Here is a 22,541-nt window from a genome sequence, read left to right as displayed (position 1 = left end):
TGTGATTTGTTTTCCTCAACCCTGCAAACCGATAGTGCTGCTAATGAAGTCTGAGCACTTCAAATGTTCATATACTGGTTCCTTTCAGACATAATTTGATTTAAAGAATCACATAGAAGCAGCATGGAAGACCCAGTCAGTGCTTTACGTCAGTCTTCCAAAGCATAACACAAACATAAATAAAACTAGATCAAACGAAAAGGAGGAAATCTTCTGTATCAAACAAAATTACTAACCATAGTTAGGAACTCAGGAAAAAGTAGATTTTATTGCATCGCTACAATGGGAATTAAAAAAAGGTTGAAATGGGTAAAAAGAATGAAATTAGTAGAAAATATGAACTTTCAAAAGCAGTGACTTCTTCTTGTAATTAATTTGGTTTTCTCAATGTCTTTCCACTTCTGCATCTACTTTAGCAGGTAATAGATTTTGTCAAGTCACTGAAGATAAGATTTCTGCAGATTCTTAGAAAGAGAAAGCATAAGAATACTTAAAATCCCCAAGGCCTGCTTTATATACTTCATTCTAAGTGTTGCCATGGATTTCTATGAGACCTACTCCTATGGGATTATCAGAAAGGTGAAAAAGTCCTTTACAGGCACACAGGGACCAATACGAAACCTGACAGCGAAAGAAGGGTAGGGTAGGGTAGGGTAGGGTAGGGTAGGGTAGGGTAGGGTAGGGTAGGGTAGGGAAGGGAAGGGAAGGGAAGGGAAAGGAAGGGAAGGGAAAGGAAGGGAAGGGAAGGGAAGGGAAGGGAAGGGAAGGGAAGGGAAGGGAAGGGAAGGGAAGGGAAGGGAAGGGAAGGGAAGGGAAGGGAAGGGAAGGGAAGGGAAGGGAAGGGAAGGGAAGGGAAGGGAAGGGAAGGGAAGGGAAGGGAAGGGAAGGGAAGGGAAGGGAAGGGAAGGCCACCACTCCAAGGCAGCCAGGGCTAACATGGCCAAGCAGTGTTGAGAAGGTGAATGCAGTGGGACCAGGACAAGAAGGGAGATGAATCAGAGCCATGTCAGAAGGGGCATGCAGCACAGCATTGCCAGGAAATGGGATCATAGAATCATAAAATATCTCAAGTTGGAAAGAATGCGTAAGTTCAACTCCCTGCTCCTCACAGGACTACCTAAAACTAAATCATATGACTAAGAGCATCATCCAGATGCTCCTTGAACTCTGACAGGCTTGGTGCCATGATCAGCTCCCTGGGGACCCTGTCCTTCACCCTCTCATTGAAGAACCTTTTCCTAATGTCCTATCTGAACTTCCCTTGATGCAGCTTCATTCCATTTCCTTGCATCTTATTGCTGGTCACTAGAGAGAGGAGATCACACCTTCCTCTCTGCTGTACCCCTTGCAGAAGTTGTAGACTGTGATGAGGTCCCCCCTCAGCCTTCTCTTCTCCAAGATTAACAAACCAAGTGACTTTGTAAGTCGTGCCTCAAGACCTTTCACCTCCTCTGGACACAATTTGACTTCCTTCTCATATTGAGGCATCCAAAACTGTGCACAGTACTCTAGGTGCACCACTGTAGAATGGGTCAGTTACCTCCCTCAATTGGCTTGCTATGCTGTGCTTGAGGCACCCCACCACACAATCGGTCTTTTAGGTGCCAGGGCTCACTGTTGACTCCTATTCAACTTGCCATCAACCCAAGCCCCCAGATCTCTTTCTGCAGGGCTGCTCTTCAGCCTGTCATTCCTCAATTTGTAGGTATAGCCAGGATTACCCCATATCAGGTGGAAAATCTGGCACTTGCTCTTGTTAAATTTCACACAGCTGGTGATTGCCCAGCTCTCTAGTCTATCCAGATCAATCAGTGAGGCCTCCCTACTCTTGAGCAAGTCCACAGCTCCTCCTAGTTCACAAACTTATTTAATTCCCATGTCCAGATCATTTATAAAAACAATAAGAGCACTGAGCCCTATGGAACCATGTTCGTGACAGGCTGCCAGCCTGTTGTAACCCCATTTACTATAACCCATTGAGCTCAACCCATCAGCCAGTTGCTCATCCAACATATTATGGACTTCTCCAGCTATGTGCTGGACATTTTGTCCAGAAGGATGCTGTGAGAGACAGTCCTAAAGCTTTGCTAAAATCCAAAACCACATCCACTAGCTTCCCTGAACAACTAGTTGGGGATGCCGCAGGGCTGATATTAGAAGAGGATTGCTGTGGGGTCAGACCAGGAAGGCAGATGCAAAGGCACAGACAGGAGGGGGAAGCTGTGAGGCTGGGCAGGAAAGTGGGATGCAGACAGCCCAGGCTGGGAAAGGGGCTTCTGCAGGGCCAGGTGGGTACCAGCTCAGCAGCAGAGTCAATCTGGATGGGCAAAGCTGGAGGAGGATGCTGCAGAGAGGACATCTGGTTACAGGTATGCTTCATGCCTGAAACCTCAGCTGCACAGTACATCCCCCCTCACCCTTTCCCCACCTCACTTGGCTGGGGGAAGCCACTGTCAGCAGGCTCAGGGCTTTTGAGGCAAAAGTGCTTTTTGAACTCCCCCAAGTAAGATGACAGAAAAGTCTCACGGTGCCTGTTTAAACAAGTGTGTCTGAAAGGAAAATCAAACAAACAGGGAGCGACTTCAGTTTCTCCGCTCATACGATGATTGAAATGATAAGCAAGGATATATTTTCAGATAATTGGGCTGTGTCAAGGTACCGGCCGTTTGATCAGATAGGGGCTCTCTATGTAGTCTCACATCAGAGGGCTAGTAAACTACAAATTAAGGCAGGCTTTAGATTTTGTCTGCGAAATAGCCAGGTAAATTGAATTTTATCCCTAAAGGTCGTAATGAGGGGTGGGGGGAACTACACAAAGAGGACAGAATAATGTAACAGGATAAACTGAATTGGAAAGAGTAAGGGAAGAAAATAATTGGAAAGTTTTCCCTCATGAAAACCCGTAAGAATTAGAAGGATGCCGATTAGCATCTCTGCATCTGTCAGGGGGCTGCAAAAGCCCACACTTTCATCACCCTAAAAGAGGTCTTCAGGAAGGCAGGGCTGGGGGAGCAGGGGAACAGCAATGCACCTTGGCTCCACTGAAGGCTTTTGGTTTCCTTTTGTTCTGTTTGTCGGTAATTTTTCATTTTATTTGGTGTTTGCTTTGCAACAATATTTTGGGGAGGGTAGGATACCCTGAGACACCTCATCCAGACTAGCTGGGTGAGGGCCAGAGAGCACTGCTCAATCCCCTCCATCCCACCCCATCTTCTGTGACATCTCAGGCCTGGGGACAGGCAGCCTGCCCTTCCTCCTGCCCCTGTGTCACCTCACCTCCCCCCAGCTGCTCCCAAAACTCCCCTGCTCCTCCACCAGCTCTCAGAAAGGTCTCCCAAAGGCCTGAGTGCTGCAAACCCAAAGAGGTTTCCTCTAATATGACCACTGCCTAAGACAGTGCAAACTCAAGCCTGGTCCCTCCAGCCTTGTGCTCCAGACAGATTCCCAGGCTCCAGACAAAAAGGCCAGGGGGGCTCCAGGGAACCTGGCTGGCTCCCAGCCAGCCCTGCTGAAAAAGAATCACAAGACAGCAGATTTACTCCTAAGAACAAAGTTTCCGATGACTTTCCAAGATGTTCATCAAACTGTTTTCTCCTTTTTCCTTCTCCTCCTTCTCTCCTCCCCTTATTTTTCAGAATCTCAGCTAGAGCAGAGGTGTTCCCTGTCACTGCCAGTGAATGTATTGCTCCGCTCCCTTGTTAGCTCTGTGTACACTCCTGTGGCATTTCTTTTTCTGTCTCTGGTTTTGTACATTGCTGGTATCTACCTACTTGTGATGGCAAGTAAGAAGGACCTGAATTTACCTGTGAGACTGCAGCATGTGATTTCCCCCTGTAAATAGCTCCTGCTGGGTCAAGCAGGTGCTGATTTGCTCTCATGTCCCAGGCTCAGTAACTACAGTGTGGGAATCAAGATATGTGTGTGCATATGTGCAAATGTTACTGTGGTGGATTGACCCTTGTTGGATGCCTGGCAGGTCCCACCAAAGATGCTCCAGCACTCCCCCTCCTCAGGGGAGAGAAAATATAATGAAAGGCTCATGGGTCAAGATAAGGACAGGGAGAGATCACTCACTAGTTACTGTCATAGGCAAAACAGACTCAACCTGAAGAAAAAAAATAATGTAATTTTTTACCAATCAAATCAGAATAGGATAATGAGAAATAAAGCCAAAGCAGTACAGGTCTGACCTGATGCAGGGCCACATCCTGCTCTGCAGTGTGGTCCATGATGCTGACATGGGAGGAGGTAGGTGTGCAGCAGCCTGTGCACCCACAGCCACCCATGGCCCTGTGTGGTTCAGCCTGGGCTTGCCCCTGTGAGGGATGCTTGGCTGTGTGGAGGGTGTTGCACCTCTAAGCAGGATTGTAAGGAGAAGTCTGATACTGTTTGAAAGGTTGAAATAAGTTCTACTTTGAGTGACAGAAATAAAGGCAGCTGTTGAAAAAGCAAAGTGACCCAACACCAATAAAACCCCACACTTGTTATATAAATAATGTCAAAACTACACATGCAGAGAATAACCTGAAGGCAGCGCAGGGCAAACCAATGTCTAGAAATGTTATCTCTTCTGTTCCAAAAGCTAATCAGTCGAGCAGCAGGCAAGCCAGGAACATTTTAGATTATGTCTGTTCTTGCAGTTGATGGAAAGTCTGAGAGGAACATAAGCTTTCTAAAAGACAAATTCAGTTCCCTACAAAATATTTGGATATTTTCCCCTCCTCCTCTGGCAGTGAAATTGTTTGGTTACATTGATTTATTAGAATGATGTAACTCTCAGTATCATATCTAGCCATCAGCTGCCACTCAGCGAAAGGATGTGGTGAGATCACATAGCCAAAATAATAGGGCGTTGGAGTTCCTAAGCAGGAGGATACATATCATCAGGACAGTTTCAAATACTTGTGGATGGCTTTGATAGTTGCAGGAGTGTGATGTTGTTTTGTTTTTCCACAGACAGAGTCCGGGAGATACCTGACACCAGTTACACGGCTGTTCAACTGTAGTTTCCTTTCACAGAGAAATTGAAATCATTCTGTATCAATATACTTGAATATCTCTTTTCCCAACTGGCAGGTTTTTGCTTAATCACTTTCAAACCATCTTAGCCGAGGAAGAAAAGAAATGTGTGCCCGTCCTGTTCCTCATATTATTTGGCCTCGAGTTTTACAGATGCAGAAGATGGGAAGAGGCAGACTTGCCTTGGGAAGCTGTGTGCAGCAAGAAGGTCGAAAACGGGCTGCTGGGAAGAGGATACCTGCCAAGTTCACCTCCAGTGCCTGCAGGTCCAGCCGCTGTGTGGTGGTGGGGCCGTGGCTCCCGGCCTTTCTCCAGCTGTGCAGCTGGAGGCAGCAGCTGGAGGAGGAACCCTTCTGCGGAGACATGGCCTTGCTGCACATAGGCGTTTGCTTTCCCTTGAGTTTTTCTTCTGTGAACGTCTTATTTTTGTCCCGAGGTGCTGATTATTATCTGGCTGAAACGTATTTCCTTCTGAAAAGTGGGTTTGTTTTATGTTTGTTCCCCCCCGCTCCCCCATTCGCACAGACCTCTCTATTGGGAACAGACTTAGACTGGGGCTCTCGCAGTTTGCAGTCTTTTTTCAGACTGGTGACACGCGTTTCTTCTGCTCTGTATGTTTTCTTATGCCCTTTCCATCACATATTTTCCAGCAATTTAGAGATATGTAAGGAATAGCTTTCACACAATAGGCAAAGAAGCGGGGGATTATTCCAATGGTCTTACAAGTTTGGAGTATTTCATCTTCTTCAAAAGGCAAGGGAAAAAAACTGTGTCCTTGTGAGCAAATGATTAGAAGAAGACTGGGAATACAATAATTACCCCAAATGGAAACCCAGACCGCAGTCAAACAATGCAGCTTTTGTAAACCGGCTCTGCCTGTAAAAAAATCTAGGAAATCTCATAACTGGAGCTGGCAAAATTCTTTTCTTATGCAACGATATGTAAAAGGCTCCTGAGAAATGAGGAGTAAACATGGAAACGCTGTAAAATAGCATGGTAATGAACTTGCTCTGAGCATCGGAGATCGCCTTGGCGCTACCAGCGTGGATTCCTTCGACCACAAACCATTTTCTGATGTTAAAGAATTTAGGACAAATTACATTTCGTGACATTTCGCCAATAAACAAGCACGTGAAGACAAATAAACCAGGACTCGCCATAATCTACCTTGATCATTGTGGAATTCAAGGGGACCAAAGGAATTGGGAGCGAGACAGAGCGCAGCTTTGAATGAATGTCCTTTATGAGAGAGCAGAGAGAAGATCATTTATATCCTTCATATTTTATAGTTTTGCCTCTAGGAAAGAAAAGACCAGCAGAGCCGCGATTATCATTTACTCATAATGATCGCATTCAATCTAGTGATTCACAGTGAATCATATAATAAGCTTTCCATTTTGCACATGGGGAGAAGAAGGAGGGGTGGTTAAACTTTATTTAGTTCGCATTCATGCTCCCGGCCTCCTGTTTCCCTTGAACTGTCCATTTCAAATGACTGACCCATGCGGCGATGTTTTTTTCGTTGGTTTCTTTTTTTCCTTATATTTCCCCACCCCCCCACCCCCCACTCCCCCCTTGTGTTACTCCCCAGCAATAAAAATCCTTGGAAGGAAAGCTGACAGGTTAACGGTGCCGTCGTTAATTTTCCTACGGCAGCGTTTCATCCAAGCACGGCTTCACTTTCGAGGCCGCTTGGGGCCGTGCCGAATCGGGTAGTGCCTTGCTTCGGCTGTGGCTCTGCCCCGGTGCAGCGGGCGGGAACCACCGGCCAGCCCGGACCCGCGGAACGCCCGTTTTCAGCAGCACCGGAAAAGTGGGAAAAGTTGCTTTTCGTTACTTCGGCCTAAATCCGCAGGCACCCACATACAATCACTGCGCACTCCTCCTGCGGGTTTGGGTTAGGGCGTGGGGATTTGGGTACCCTGCTCCCCCTCGCTGTTTCTGCAGAGACCCCTCCACACACGGGCAAACACGTAAGCGCCACCGCCGGCTCTCTGTTAAGGCACTCGAATGCTCTCTTTGCTCTCAGGACCTTTGCCATCTGCATGCGTTTCGGGTAAAACCGAGGAGAGGACAGGGTAAGATTGCGGGGCTTGACGGGGACCTCTGCTCCGACGGGAGTCTCGCACCGGCTGCCCTGCACAGCTCCGTGAGGAGCAGTCGGAATCACCCCAAAAGGCGAAAGAAAAGGAAGGCGCCGGGCGGGGGACAGGCGCGGAGAGCAGACGCATCCCGAGCAGGAGAGATGAGGCAGGTCGGTGCTGGAGGGCAGGGCAGAGGTGATGCCACACCGCTCCGGCCCCAAATGCTCCTGGAGGAGCCGTGCTCTTCCCTCGGAGAGCCGACACCTTTGCAAGAGCTTTAAAGTATATACATATAAAATGAAATGGGCGTGTTGTCACTGAAGGGGAACCCCTGCCTTAGCCATGGGGCTTTCATCAAAACAGCCAAGTTCCCTTTTGGGCAGAGCAGAGAGTCTCGAAGTCTGCTTGACATCTTGAAGCTTAAATAACCGTAAGGCATTGTTACTCCCTGGCAGCAAAGTGCCTCGTTACGCCTGATTGAGCTAATTGCTTTGAAATAGGATATATTATCTATAATTATAGAGATCTTGGAGGAGACGGCCAGCCTTTTCTTTCATCTTTTCCAAGTGCATCATAATGTCGCGATCAAATTAATTTAGGCCACTTGAAATAGTGCCTTCCTTTCAGCCCGGCTTCTCCGACCCCCGAAGAGCCGGGGACGCCTCGGCGGCTGGAGTTCGGCCACCAAATCACAGCTCCCGGTAACCTCCCGAGCATCAACCAGGTGCCTGGAGCCAGAAAAGTAGTTTAGATTACGTTTAATCTGGGCGGAAAGGGTAAAAGAGAATGAGGGTTAAAAAAACCCAAACAAAACCAACCAACAAACCAACCAACCAACCAACCAAACAAACAAAAAACCAGAAGGGGGAAAGAACTGAGGTCTTTTCACATTACTCGACGCTCCGGGGAAAAGGAGCAGCGAAGGGAGCAGAGAAGGTCGGCTCTTGAAGGGCTTGAGAGCTTGTAAAGCCCGCAGGACATTTTTAGCACTTGCGATAGATCTGGCTCTTTGCCCCCAAGGCTGAGCCGCTCCGACCTGCAGCCTGGCTGAAAGGCGCGCAGGCAAGGCGGAGGGGGCGCGTAGGCAACGCGCAGGGGAATGCGGCAGAACCGCCCGTCCCCAAAACCTGCCGGTATCCTGAGGGTCTGTCTGGTCTCCTAAGAGCTGATGTCTCGGGGGAAATAAAATAGAAACAAGGGAAACAACACCACCCCCCTCCTTTCTGAGTTCTGCCTTTAAGTCAAAGATAACGTTTACAAAAGGCAGACAATGCCCTGAACTGGCTTAGCGCTGCCTGCCATCCTCCCTCCCCATCCCCCATGCACCCCTCCCAGCCCTTGTTGTATTCCCACCGAAATAAAATGCTAGGGGTAATGGCTTTGCCTAGCACATTCATTATATTGAAACGGGACTGTTTAGGATGCTAATTGCCCAATATTGTTATCTAGCACAACTGCCTTCAGGGAAGCGCCACGGTTCCCAATAAAAACACTGTTCTGGAACAAGCGCCAATAAAGTCACCTATTCCCCCCCCGCCCTTTTGCTTCGTTTTTTCTTATAGCCCAGGAAGGAAAATAAGAGAGAGGAGCCTGAAAACAAGTCAGAATTATTAACACAACAGAACCGACACCAGAAAAATGTTCGTGAAATCCAGTGGTGTCCTGGTCACTCAGAGCGCACCGAGGAAGGGGAGAGGAGTCTGGATACTAAAAGTTTCCCTCTAAACAAGCAAATTCATTGCGAGGGAGATTTCGTTTCTCAGATTTGGTTTCTCAATTTCTAATTTAGAACCAGTAGATCTCACTGAGAAAGAAAGGAAAGGAAGCAAGGAGCATGAAACGAAAGAAACTTCACTGGCTTCCCTTTTTCAGCCCAAGAGCTTGCCAGCATGTGAAGGAGAATCGAGCCCTTGCTATGGTACAGTGATTAAAATACCACTGAGTATGACAGAAACGTAAACACAAAGCGTTCATTGCTGTGAGATAAATAAAGAGCTAATTATCTCATTCTGACAACTCTCAATGAGAGGGGGACCTCGCACACTCATCTCCTCAAACCTCAGCCACATCCCAATGGCCAAACCATGCTGCGAAAGAGAAGTGAGGGGAAAACAACCCAGCAGCTCTTAGTTTTATTTTTCTTTTCATATTTCCGTCAAAGCAAGGAGATCGAAAGCAGCGCAGGGGGTGTCTGGAGGTCTGATGGACACAGCACATCTTTGGCGCGGTTGCGTTTGGGATAGGGGAACAAAACCCCAAAAATAAATATATATATATCATACCTGTAGGATCGGGTAAGGGGACACCGGGAAACACGGTGCAGCGATATTTGCGCGTGTTTTCCCAGCCGGGAGGTGGGACGGGGTGGGGGGGGGTTGTGCATCTTCGCATCAAGCACCAGGTTTTGGGAAAATGTCGTGTGATTGGTAGAGCAAACTAATTTTGTCCGGCTGAATGTGCCGATGTCCCAGGGCTAAGGCGCCTTGCTCCCTTGATGCGGGTTAACGTCCTCAATAGTCCCCCTCCAGCTGAAGCCTTTGATCAGACCGCTGCTGGCGCCTAAAAACAACATCACTTGTCTGCCTATTAGAGGCACTGACTAATCGTGACAGATTGTTTATTCTCGCAATTAGCAATGCAGCCGTTTCTCCGAGCACACACAACCGCCGCCGCCCCCCCCCCCCCCCCCCCCAACACTCCCCCCCAGGCCCGGTCCCCCGGCCCGACGGGGCGAGGAGAGCTGCGGGCAGGGCGCGGAGCCGGCATCACTGCTGACGAGTGGCCGTAGGACCGTTCACTGGAGCGGCACGAATCAGGAGGGAAAGTGAAGGGACCGATGTGAGCTGTGCGCCGGCTGTATGCGGGTCTGTGCCTTGTGCCTTCAACGTATCCCGCAAGTCACCTACAGATCATCTTCACGTAGAGGGACTGTATATGAGCACAGCACAGCGCGGCAGGTATGGATGTGTACATGCAGGACAGTAGCTGCGTACAGGGAGTATACTCATATGTGTGTAAGATACGTGTGCGTGTGTTGTCCTGCGAACAGGACAATTAATTTCACTCAGATCCTGCTGCTTATCAGTTAATAAAATGTCTATTGTATCAATCCATTTCATAACCTGTATGCTTCTAATCTACCATCTTTATTGGGACCAGCTGAAAGGGTCGGGAATGCGCTGTCCCTCCCCGCTCAGATAATTGCTCTTAAATGACTGCAGGAGCCTCTGGTGTTCCGAGGAGATTAGAGACCTGCAGCTATCAATAAACTTTTCCTAGCGAGCGGCCAATCCCGTTATTAGAGAGCGGCCCCATTTTACTGCACATCCGTCCTGGGCGCGGGGATAAGGGATCGTAAAACGAATTTACAAAACAAAATAGCCGGGACTTTAATCGGTCTAGGGCTTATATGTTCCTTTTTACGGGAAGGCACGTTTCATTATCTGGAGCAGCGCACGCATCTTTGCCATGAAACGCAGCACGATTTGTATGTGTATAGATGTACATAAGCGCAGATCTCCGCAGACACGCCGAACGCACCGCAGGGCCGGCGCTCATCTAAGAAACCCCAAAACAAACAAATAAACATCCCCTGAAACCACTTTTCCGAGGCGCAGACAGGCTGTGGGACAGGCAGGGGTCCCTTCGGGAGGTCACACTCAGGACAGCACGATACCGCTCGGTTTTACAGAACACTGTTCGGGCCCGCTTCCCAAGAGGAAAGCTCGGCTGTTTTACGACGTTAACTCGTTTTTGACCCCGATTTTTGAGCCTCCCCCACAAGATCCCGGCCCTCCCCACTCCCGCCTGCGATACCATGGGGCTGAGCGGTGGTACGGGGAAGGGTTGAGGGGGGTGCGCCCCGACGGCGAGTCCGTACCCGACATCCCCACCCGCTCCCGGGGCCGCAGCAGCAGCCAATGGGGCGCCGCCGCCCCGCCCCCTCCGCGCTGGTTGGGCGGTGCCTTTCCCCGCGCCACTTTATCTGGCGGCGCCGCCCGCAGAGGGCTAGAGCGCGCCGACGGCTGCCCGCGCCTGTCCTCTGGTCCCGGCCTCATGAGCTGCGGCCGCCGCCGCTCCCGTCCGGCGCTGCAGTGGCGACGGCGGCGCGCCTCTGCATGGCCCCGGCTCTGGATATGACCACCGCGCCCACCGGCGTCCGCAGCGAAGAGCTGCCCGCATCCGCCTTCAGCAAGCCCGGCGGCGGCGGCATCCCTGTCGCGGCGACGATGGGCGGGGAGGAGGAAAGCGACAAGCCCAAGGTCTCCCCGTCCCTCCTGCCGTTCAGCGTGGAGGCGCTCATGGCCGACCACAGGAAGCCGGGCTGCAGGGAAGGCCCCGAGGGCGCCGGGCCTCCGCAGGGCGTAGGGGTGGCCGCCCGCGCTAGCCTCAGCCCCCACCTGGGCGCCCTGACGGCGGAGGCTCCAGCCTCCCCGCTGCCCCTCGGCAGCCACTTCTCCGTCGGGGGGCTCGTCAAGCTGCCCGAAGACACCCTTGTCAAGGCGGAAAGCCCCGAGAAGCAGGAGAGGAGCCCTTGGATGCAGAACCCACGGTTCTCGCCGCCTCCCCCAAGTAAGTAGGGGCCGGGAGCGGGCGGCTTCGGGGCCCCCCGAGCCCCCTCCCGCGGGGCAGTGCTGCGGGGCGGACGGGGGCTTCCTCTCGTTTTCTCCCCTCCTGGCATGCTTTTCCCTGCGGATCGCACTCTGCTGGGCCACTCCGGCCTGATCAAAATACTGAACCGGTTCAAGCGTGCGCGAAACCTGAGGATGGCGGTGGAGGAAGAGCGGCCGCGTCAGGACCAGATCGTGTGCCAAATGTTAACCGGGGCAGGGGAGGGAGATAAAGCAACCTGGCCTACTGCTTCGCTTAATTTGGGGTCGAGCTCAGTCTCAGCAGTGTTTACCCCGAAAGTGGCTTTTCAAATAATTCCGTAGGACTCGGGCAGACCGGGCTCCAGGGCCGGGCGCTCTCGGGCTGTGCGGGCTTCAGCCCCATCGGCTGGTACCTCAGGTGTTCCATGTCCGAAGACCCGCAATTGCCGACGTTTTCCTGTTTTACCACGCAGAGTTCTAAAGTAATAATAGTAGTGGGAGGGCTGGGATCAGAAAATCCGTTAATCCTCCGAACGGCTGCCCTGACACCGGGCGGCTTGGCTGGATCCCGACCCCTCCCCGAGTTCCCGTGGAAAGGGGCAAACTTGAGTTGTAGCTCTCCGGAGCGTTCGGGTGCTCTTAGCGGAGCTGCGACGAGAGTTGATTTTTCCGTCTCTTTGAAAAAGACAGGTTTCCTGTTAGGAGTTGTGCAGAGTATCGCAGTTGTTTAACTTGCTTAAATTGCAAAGTAAAAGTTGTGCGAGTTAGAATCCTTAGAAATCTTAAGAGGAGCAGAGCGGTAGATGGAGGCTTGGTGTGAATTTACAGCTTGTAATTAATTACGTGTTTAATCCGGTTCCCAGGGCCTAACGAAGAGGGTGCGAGGCTGAGAGGCCAACCTGTTTTGTAGTGTGTTTTGTTTTTTTTTTTTTTTTCCTTAATCCAATAAAAAAGGATATACTTTTTTTTTGGAGGGTCACAACCTTCACTTATGTCTCCTCGGATTGAGTCGGGAGCCGTGAAAGCAGGACGGTGTTTGGGTGTCCGACTCCTGCTCTTTTGATTCTTATCATGGAGTCGGAGATTCCAAAAGCATTGGGAAACTTTGGCCCTGGGAGTCTTGAAAAACCAAATTCTTATCGGGAGATACCACTTTGAAGCATGCCCCAGGCAGCGCTGAGGGTTTGGGCCACTTCGAGCGGGACTTCATTTACCCCACTCTGCATCCCGGCTGCTGTTGCTGGGGGCTCTGCGGGTGTCTGGCTCCGGGCGCTGCTAACCGAGGTATCTCTCTCCTTCCCCCTTCTGCTCTTCGACACAGGGCGGCTGAGCCCCCCCGCCTGCACCCTGCGCAAGCACAAGACCAACAGGAAGCCGCGGACGCCCTTCACCACGGCGCAGCTGCTGGCCCTCGAGAGGAAGTTTCGGCAGAAGCAGTACCTGTCCATCGCCGAGCGTGCCGAGTTCTCCAGCTCGCTCAGCCTCACCGAGACCCAGGTGAAGATCTGGTTCCAGAACCGTCGCGCCAAGGCCAAGCGGCTGCAGGAGGCCGAGCTGGAGAAGCTGAAGATGGCAGCCAAGCCCATGCTTCCGCCCGCTGCTTTCGGCATCTCCTTCCCGCTGGGCGGCCCGGCTGTGGCTGGTGCCTCTCTGTATGGCGCTTCCAGCCCTTTCCAGCGGGCAGGGCTGCCCGTGGCTCCCGTGGGACTGTACACTGCGCACGTAGGATACAGCATGTACCACCTCACATAGAGCTGAGCCCTACCGAGCCCAGCACGCTGACTGCCTGCTTCTGCCGGCTCCGCACGCACTCCCTTCCTGCTCTTCTGGCTCCTCACGGCGGACTTACATGGGCCCTGTTGCAGAGACTGCTTCCTTCCCCCTGTGATGTTGGCCCCTGGTCCAGTGCCGTTCCACTTTCTTCCTCGGTAGTCCTGGGAGCTGCTCAGCTCTGCAGCCGGCAGAAACCTGAGGCATGGCCCCAGTTGCTCCCCGAGGGTGGTGATGGGCCAGCCCTGCCCCGTGTCGGGCTGGCAGTCCTGGGAGAGACCCTGCTGTGGGTGAAGGAACTGCGGAAGAGAAACGGCAAAAAATAGAGGGTGAAAGGGCGTTTTTCTTCTTTCTGCCAGGCGAGGTCAAGAGGCAGAAGTGTAAAGTAGCCTCTCCTGTCCCTGTTGTAACAGCACTGTCTGTTACCTGTGTTTGTTACTCCACTAGCTCCTTTGGAAGGGGCTCTGTGTACTATGTAATATACTGTATATTTGAAATTTTATTATCATTTATATTATAGCTATATTTGTTAAATAAATTAATTTTAAGCTACTGTTTGATGTGAATCTTTTTGCTCGTTTCCCTGCCGGGGGTGATAGAAGAAGAGACTGAACTTGTAGTGTGCCAGGGGAACAGGAGTGAGGGACCAGCTGAACCAGTTGGTTTTTCTCTTCCCCAGGAGACTTTGGTCTCAGTGAGCCCTCGGCTGAGTTTTCATCTTGCTGGGTATCCTGGAGCTGCCTTATCCTCACGGCTGCCTGAGGTTGTTTCATTCCCCCCCATTGCCCCTCACTGGCAGCTCCAACCACATCCCCTTGTCCTGAGATTGCGGGTGCTTTCCCCAACAGCTCTGGGACCAGCACGGCTCCAGGCTTGGCTCAGCCCCAGCCTCGTTTTCTTAGCCCTAGGCAGGATAAAAGCTGCTCCTTTTCCTCCCAGCGGCCTTTAGCTGGGAAGCTCCCAGCCGCAGCCCCGACGGCTGCTGGAGGGTATGGGGATGGTGTGACTTGCCTCTTTTCGGTGCCAGGCCAAGACAGACAGACCAAGGGCTTCCCCACCGCTCCCTTCGGCAGCTGGCCTTGCTCAGGGGAAGGGAGAGCAGGGGTTCGGGGCTGTGGAGAGAAGAGCAGGCTGTCGGGATGATGCGAGAGAAGGGGAGACAGCGCGCTAATAGCGGGGGAGAGGCAGCGCCGGAGCCAAGGGGACGGGTGATGGGAGCAGGCTGGTGAGGATGGGATGTGGAGGACAGTAGTGTTCGGCAGGGGTGTGGGGCCGCGGTAGGCAGCCGGCGACATCCACGGGGACGGACGGTCGGGACCGCTCGGCGCCGTCTCCAGCCCATCCCCGTGGCTCCGGACGCCCCGCAGCCCTCAGCGGCCGGCTTTGCTGGAAACCCGTCTGCACGGCCCTGTGGAGACCGTCGGCCGAGGACCCCGCGGAGCAGGGTGGCGGACAGCCTCGCTACGAGCAACGCCGCGCAGCCCCGGGCCGCACAGCTCCGCACTCGCGGATCCCGCCAGCACCGGGGCCGTCGCCTCGCCGGCGCCCCGCCGGCTGCGCCCCCGGGCCCCCTCAGTGCGCCGCTCCACCCGATTTAGTTTTGCGGATCGCTCGGGTAAGAGCGTTGATTTCCCATTTTTCATTATTTTATCCTGATTTCGTGCTTTACCTTAGCGCTCAAGGAATGGGCGCTGAGAAATTGGGACTCCTCTTTATATTTTTCTTTCTGTCTTTTTTTGTTGTTGTTATTTTTGTTCTTCCCCCGCTGCTTTCATTTCCAGCAATTTAAAACGTTAAGGTTGAGGCAAAGTTAGAAGGAAAATAATTGCTGTAATGAGACTAGGCAATCTTCTGCAGGCACTGTGGCTCCAGCGAGACTGTAGCTGGAGGCGAGGCGGGACTTTTATCATCTCCTAAATATCAATGATGCTTTCAATAACTCAACGAAACAGCATACCTGAACCCAGCCACTTTCTCCAGAGCTCGCTGCTCTAATCCCCTTCTTCTTGTCTCTCGCTCTGCCCTCGCCGCCCAGCCCTTTCTGGTCTGGGGTGAACTTTGGGGTTTTGTGGTTGGTTTTTTTTTCTTCTTCCTTTTATTTTTCTTTTATTTTCTTTTTTATTTACCCCCCTTTTTTTATTGGCTTTGCTTTTTTCCTTGGCTTGCTTTCCCGATCATTTCTTTTCACTGTGCAAATGACAGTGTCTGTGATCCTGACCCCAGCGCCCAATGCCGCGCCGGACTGGGGAGAGCGGTGCCGGCTTTTTCCCACGTTGTGTCTGTGGCACAAAAAAGCTGGAGATAAACTCAACCCCTGCGCGATTAGACCGCGGGTTTAGGGAGCAGATCTAATCGCGCAGGAGGGCATGTTTATCCTGTAAATAAGCGCTTAAAAAATACGAGAGAGGTTTTAAACAGCGAGAACCGCCCTGGGCTGGCTGCCCGCAAGCCCCGCTCCCTTCCCAGGCACCTTTGGGTGCTGCGGCGCGGGGCTCCGGGCGAGCCAGACCCTTTCATCCCCTCTTTGTCTGGATTTTGGGTTTTGTTGGTTGTATTTTTTTTACATTATGTCAGCTCGGGATGGATATTCGTGGCGCAGGATTCCTATTGAACATGTCTTTGCTTTAAGTTTTCCCCCTGACCCTTGGGCTAAAGTCCTTGGTTGCTCAATTAAACCCAGATGAGAACAATTAATAACTAAGTAATGACAATAAGTTGGGAATCACACGGATGAACGCTTCATGTGAATAGGAAAAGCTCACACAAAAGAGCAAAAAGGATTTGTCGGCGCTTTTTAAGGGGGAATTGGCTTTTCTTTTTTCTTGCCTCTGGCTTACCAGCAAATAAAACTCACTTTTGTGTCTTTGTCGCCTTAAGGATCTCAGTGGGCAGTTGGAAGTGAGAATGGCTGTTTTCCTTTCAACTTGAGGGTGCTGGCGCCACGCAGCCCCAAGGATAGAGAGTAGCCAAAGCAAAGTTTCCTAATAACTCTCCTCTCCCCCGCCGCCCCTCCCCAGTCACTCCGGTACCCCCCCCTCCTCTCCATGCATATCTCCACATACAGCCCTAGAGAGCCTCGGCAGACACAGAAAGCAGAGGGGCCCCGAGCACATCCATGTACCACCTCGGGCTCGCAGGCGCGGCAATGCTGTGCCGTGGGAAAGCGGTCCCTCCTTGCCGCGACGCTTTCCACGGAGGGTCGGAATTAAAGCGCGCAGGAGCCGGAGCACCGAGAGGGAGCCACACTTGCAGGCACACAGACAGAATAAAAGGGTAGCCATTTTTGTACTCTTATTCCCCACAAACAAGGGGGATGACTCCGCTATCCACACACGGAGGCGGCCGGAGAGCCCCCGGTACTGCCCCGGCCGGGTTATAGAAGGGTAGGCGGCTGGTGCTCGAGTGCTTAGAGAGCAGGGAAAGGCACTTCTTCAGTTTCATCTCCAGAGAAGGAGAGTACCAAGAAAACCTGCTGCGCAAATCTGTGCTTAAACCGTGGATTTGTTGTCTGCTCTGAATTTCTGGTGTTTTCAGGGTCTCTTTCTGAATCCACTCAACTCAAAAGACGAATAGGTGCCCCGTTGAAGTCTTTATTTAACGTTTTCCCTAGTGCTCAAATGAACTGGGAGCTAAAAACCCTTTTCGAAAAGTGCGGGCAAGCAAAATCCAACAAGTGAATTAGGCAGAGGAGCGGCAGCCTCCCGCTGCTCAGGATTGTGCCTGAGAACACAGCCCTCAGAAACCAGAGGCAGAGCAAGGAAGCTGCCTAACTTACCCATTGTAAAGGCCAGGCGGTGGGGAGCGGTGACACCGCTTTTCAGTATCACAGTATCACAGTAGTACTCGTGTGCTTAAATCCAGGCTCATCATCTTGTGTGTGTCTCCTGAGGCTCCTCAAACCTTCTTCCTAAAGATCTAGGAAGTGAAAGGTCTGTTGAACAAACTGGCTGGGCACCTGCATGGAGAAACAGGGTGCTTAGTGCTAACTCCTGGGTCCTGCCTGATTTCAGGTAAACGGCTGAACTCAGGTATTCTGCATGCAAAGTGAAAATCCCAATCACCAACTTACTAGGGACCCAAAAAAGTCCTCCTCAGACGAGAACCTTATTAGGTTCTTCATCTCTCTTAATGATACATTTGATTTTATATTAGACACGGAGGTGGCTAGAAAGTGTAAGAAAAAGTGACTACTTAAATACCCTTGTGGCCAGGGTATTTAAGGCTGGTATTTAAGGGTATTTGAGCCTCAGGGCTGTAGGGCTGTTCAAATTAAATCCAGCCGAGTGGTGACTGGCAAGTAAGTCTCCCACTGCTTAGGATATAATATACTGTACCCAATAAGCTGTCGGATGCAGTGAGGTAGTTCTCTCCCTCCCTAGTTTCCACAAAAGCATGTTGATGTGGCTTAGGCACTTAGCTGCAAGGGAGTCTGTGGCAGAAAGAGACACCTTCCTGCCTCTCACAGTGGCAGGTCCCGATGTATAGATGTTAGAATATAAATATATTCTAACCCAAAGAGTATGTGGATTCCTGAAATTTCTTTTCATTCGCTTTTTACTCTCTCCACACCTTGCGTGAAGCACAGTGGTGTCTGTCCCTGGCCTGAGCAATCTGTTCCACAGCAGGGAGCCTAAAAATGAGACATTGCAATAATGGGCATTGCAACACTCTGCTCCTTGAGGCTGTCCCGAGGCCTCTCTGCAACACGGACCCATTGTCTGTCCAACTTTGCGGCAGGAGAAGCTGGGAGGCAGAACCAGAAGCAGCAGCTCTGACTCATTTAACTAGGAGTAGTAAATTGTGCCATGCTGCACAGAGAGATGTGGTAGTGATTTGCTTACAACAGTAAACCGGTTGACATTAACCCTGCGCCATTGTACTTCTTCATCTCAGAGATCTTTTATCCCTCCAGGCTGGATCCTGTTCCCACCCTGCAGTGATTAAACGGAGTGTAGGAGAGGCAGCTACCTGGACACAGTCTCCCTCGTGTGACCAGGAATGTGCAATAAATCCACCGTGCAAAGCTGTGTTGTTCATCTCGTTCAGTGTTCGCAGCTGAGCATCCCTCTTCAGCACAGAGCAAAACTACTAGGAGGTGAGCGCCTGTGCTCGACTCACATTTGTGCTGCTACCCGGTGTGGGATGGAGCTCCCTCAGCCAACAGCCGATTCTTATGGCGGTGTGAACAGCACTCTTAGCATTTCTTCTTACTTAGCCCTGTGGAAGAGAAACAAATCTCTTGCATACGGTCACAAAATGATCAAAGCTACTCAGCCAGTACAGACTCTGACCTTGCTAGTGAGCTGTAAGACAAACTCTGGGAGGGAGTTTTGTAGGAGCAGTGTTCAAAACCTGAGAGTGATGCTATGTTTATGATCCGCTCCCAACAAAGCTGGGGCAGGTGATGCGGCTCTGTGGTCAGGGTGATCAGCATCAAGCAGGACAGAGATCCAGGGACCCAGGCGTAAAAAAAATGTAGCCCACATTAAAAGTCTTTTTCAGCCTAATTGAGAGATGCTTTTATTGTAGGTGTTTTGTATCAGGGACACAGTAACAGACAGGGTGGGGTGTGCACTCGATGGATGCTGGAGAAAGGTACGGTATGATGACAAACACATTTAAGACCCTCTGACCACTACTGTTGCTGCCCAAAGTAGGGAGAAGAAAGAGCACCCAAGGGGAGACAGTATTTAGAGATTTCACTATGACTCAGTCTCCCTTCACAGGCCAGAGAGAAAGGAAGTGGCAGTGGGAGGGAAAGAGGTCTGGAAGCAAAGGATGACAAAATTATGTTAACTGGAAGACAAGCAGTGTGGGGGAAGCTCTCTGGAATGGAGGAAAAGAGAATTATTTCCAAAAGACAAGCTGGAGAGTAGAGCAACTTTCTTTTAAAGCAGTGTTTTGTGTTCATTGGGCATTATTATGCAAATACCAGAAGTAAAGATGGGATGCTTTAAAACTCAAGGAGTGATTGTTTTACACTGTAAATGCATTTAGATGTAAGCCAATGGACCTGTTCCCTTTACATCAGCAAAGGACTGGAAAAGATTTCCCTGGGGCTCTGAGACCTGCCCTGCCATTACAGCAAGCTTGTGTGTATTAATGCTGGGGAGCATCTGCTCCTCACACTCTACTCACTAAAAGCCATAAATGCTTTTCAAAACCTTGTAACAGGCTTTGGACTTACTGTGAAAGCTGCATCCGTGGCATACCACAAGAAGAGACAGTGGGATGTGGTAGATGTTGTCAGTCTGACCAAAGATTTTTCTTTCTTTGACATTGTTAATCCTCTTTTTGGGTAGGAGGCTACATAAACAATACACACTAAATTCTATTTATATAAAATAATCCAGGGTTGCAAAACACAGTGTATCTGCTGTAGGATTAGAATAGACACAGAAAGAAACAGGAGTCAGTGGGTTTGGAAACACTTTAACACTTGAAGCCTTAGCTGCAGCCTTGGAGGAACCTACCTGACTATGCAGACTGTAGGCCGCCAAACAGAGATGTCGCCTCTTAGCCAGGAACCCAAACTCAGGCACCCTGTGATACCCTACCAGCTGAGAGCCTGTAGTGCCAGAAGGCAGCATGATGTCTCTGCAGCAGTGATTGCAGCAGATAACAACTGTATCGGTATAAATAATAATCCAAATGCAAACTTTCTTTAGTGATTAGCACAGCTAAAAAACTTCGGCCACATCCTTTTGATAGACAGCCTAAATATTAACTGCATATCCAATACCTACATTCAGAAAGCTTAGGCATGAGCTTTTAACTCAGAAGTTTAAATTAGACGTTATTCAAAGGAGGATTGGCAGCATCTTAAGTCAAAAGAATCTTCAAGAGTTGTTTCTTAAAAATGAAATGTCTTTAACTGCATTTCTGTCAGCTGTGATACACAAGTTAGGATGAACTTAAGAGCCTTATTAGCTTGGAGTTCAAATGCAGATCTTTAGGCAGCTCTCTCTTTAATTCAGAAAGAAGCTTGGTGGAGGCATGTTAATTTTCCCTCTAAATAATTGCATCTTTTAAGTACATGTTCAAAATAAATCCAAGTCAAAAAAAAAAAAAAAAAAAAAAAAAACCAAACCTGGAAAGAAAATAAAAACTTATACAAGGCATATAATAAAATGAGAAAGCTGAGATGGACATGTAATCCTAAACTTTTCTTACTTTCTAAAACACCAGGCTGAATTCCTTTAAATGTGATTCTCCCCCCCACCCCCCCTTCCTCAAAGATGGCTTTAATACCAGCCAAGTTTGAAGTTTCTAATGACATTTATTTCTGAGCTATGTATGTATGAGAATTTCACTTTGGGTAGTTGGAGACTGTGATCTTTTTTGAGCTTGCATAATGTTTAACATGACTGAATCAATTTTCAAAACAAAGAAACACGAAAGCATTGAAGAATGCCCAGGACAAGAATGGGCATTTCCATTCCATAAGGAATTTGTTTGGAAAAAATTATAGAGAGTTATTGGAATTAGAATCTAAGTTTATCTGAAGTTTGCTGGAAGGGAAAGTTATATTATATGAGACAATTAACCGTTGGCTTCGGGTCTGGTCCAAAGCCCAATAAAATCAGCAGCGTCTTTCCACTGGCTAACTAACAGGCTTTGGGTCTGACTCATAAACTGCAGAGCTCCACAGAAGATAATAGTTCTACACTGCTTATGTGAAAGTTAAATATAGCCCAATGTTTGTAAGTGTGTGTATGTATTATGATTAATTTAAAACCCTGGTTAAGATTGGGTTACAGTTTCCATTTAATTCATATGCATGTGTTTGTATTTGTATGCATGTACATGCGAAGACAGACATCTGTGAATGCGTAAGCTCACATACAACTAATGTCATAGAGATGATTGAATCAAGTATATACACATGATGGTAAATATCAGCATTTACTACAGTAGATATCACCACTGCAATATATATACTCTGACAGATCTGAACATACACTTTCAAAACCAGCAGCATCTGTTTACATTGAACTGCAATAAAAACTGAAGGAGGCATCAGTAAGTATTAGAATTTTATCTTTTCAATGTCCAGAAACAGTTTCTGTGCCTTTGATGTAGGCTGTCAAACACTACTGGAAAATTGCATCTCTCTAATTACGGCATTCAGAGCAGAGGAAAGGGCATGACTGCCTGGCAGCATTTGTCAGTGGGGACCCTGCAGGGACTTGCTTTCTTGGGTACTGATAAGAAAAGTTAGCTCACATGCAAAAAACCAGTAAAGCAATCCTTGCACTGAGGGAGAAAAATAACAGAAGGGGCACTATTTTGGTTGACTTAGTAGAAAGCAATACAGATCTTCTCTGTTCCAGCTATGATTAACCCTTATCTCTACTGCCTGCTGCCTTCAGATGGAGCTCCCTGCATCCTCCATGAGGGTTTAGACTGAGTATAAACTCGCTGACAGCAGCAGCAGCACTGCTTACACAGGTATGCACATGTCCAGGCCTGTAATGAGCACCTGATTAACCCTTGAAATGGTTGTATGCACCTGTGTAATGGTGCCTCAATACTTGGCTTCGCATTCTGAAGCATCTGGAGGTGATGCTGGTGTATCTGCTCCTCATTATCCCCGTTCCTCATTTCTCCCCTTATGTGACAGAGGGCCCTCTTGGCTCTGTGTCACAAAACATTTTACACCATTTTTAAAACTCCATCAGTTGCCTGATGAGATTTAGAGCTGTGACGTGGCCAGTGGTTACAGCGGCAAAATGGAGGTTGCAAGGGAGTGGTAGAAGACAACTCTGTAAGGTGACAGTGCCATCAAGAAAAGTGGCACTTACCCTTTCACAAAACACTTTGTTGATTGAATAGAATCTTTTGTTTTAAAGTCTAATTGCAAGTTAGAAATAAGGGATTACTAAGGCTTGTTCACGTTCTTTTCCTCCTGTGTAAACAGAAAGCAGGTATTTGTATACTTTACATATTATGTATAAGAACAAAAGACCCAGTCATCACAGTATGCATCCCAAACATGCACCAGGAAAAAAGGCCTGTGGAAATAAGTGCACCTTTTGTAATGTTCCTGCTATAGTGTGGTAGAATCCAGAGCAGA

At 49.6% G+C, this 22,541-nt stretch overlaps 1 protein-coding gene across 1 annotated transcript; it reads left to right on the top strand.

The window, feature by feature from the left end:
• Positions 1–11,221: 11,221 nt before the first annotated feature.
• On the top strand, positions 11,222–13,447 carry MSX1 (msh homeobox 1; the record flags this gene model as incomplete). The annotated part of the gene is made up of 2 exons (XM_080629687.1): positions 11,222–11,675; positions 13,017–13,447. 2 exons carry the CDS (start codon positions 11,222–11,224, stop codon positions 13,445–13,447), a joined length of 885 nt encoding a protein of 294 aa, XP_080485813.1.
• Positions 13,448–22,541: the final 9,094 nt, after the last annotated feature.

The sequence above is a fragment of the Psittacula echo genome (genome assembly GCF_963264785.1).
Source record: "Psittacula echo genome assembly, chromosome: 1".
Lineage (NCBI taxonomy): Eukaryota > Metazoa > Chordata > Aves > Psittaciformes > Psittacidae > Psittacula > Psittacula echo.
The sequence above is the reverse complement of the archived record's forward strand: the minus strand, read 5'-3'. Positions and strand labels throughout refer to the sequence as shown.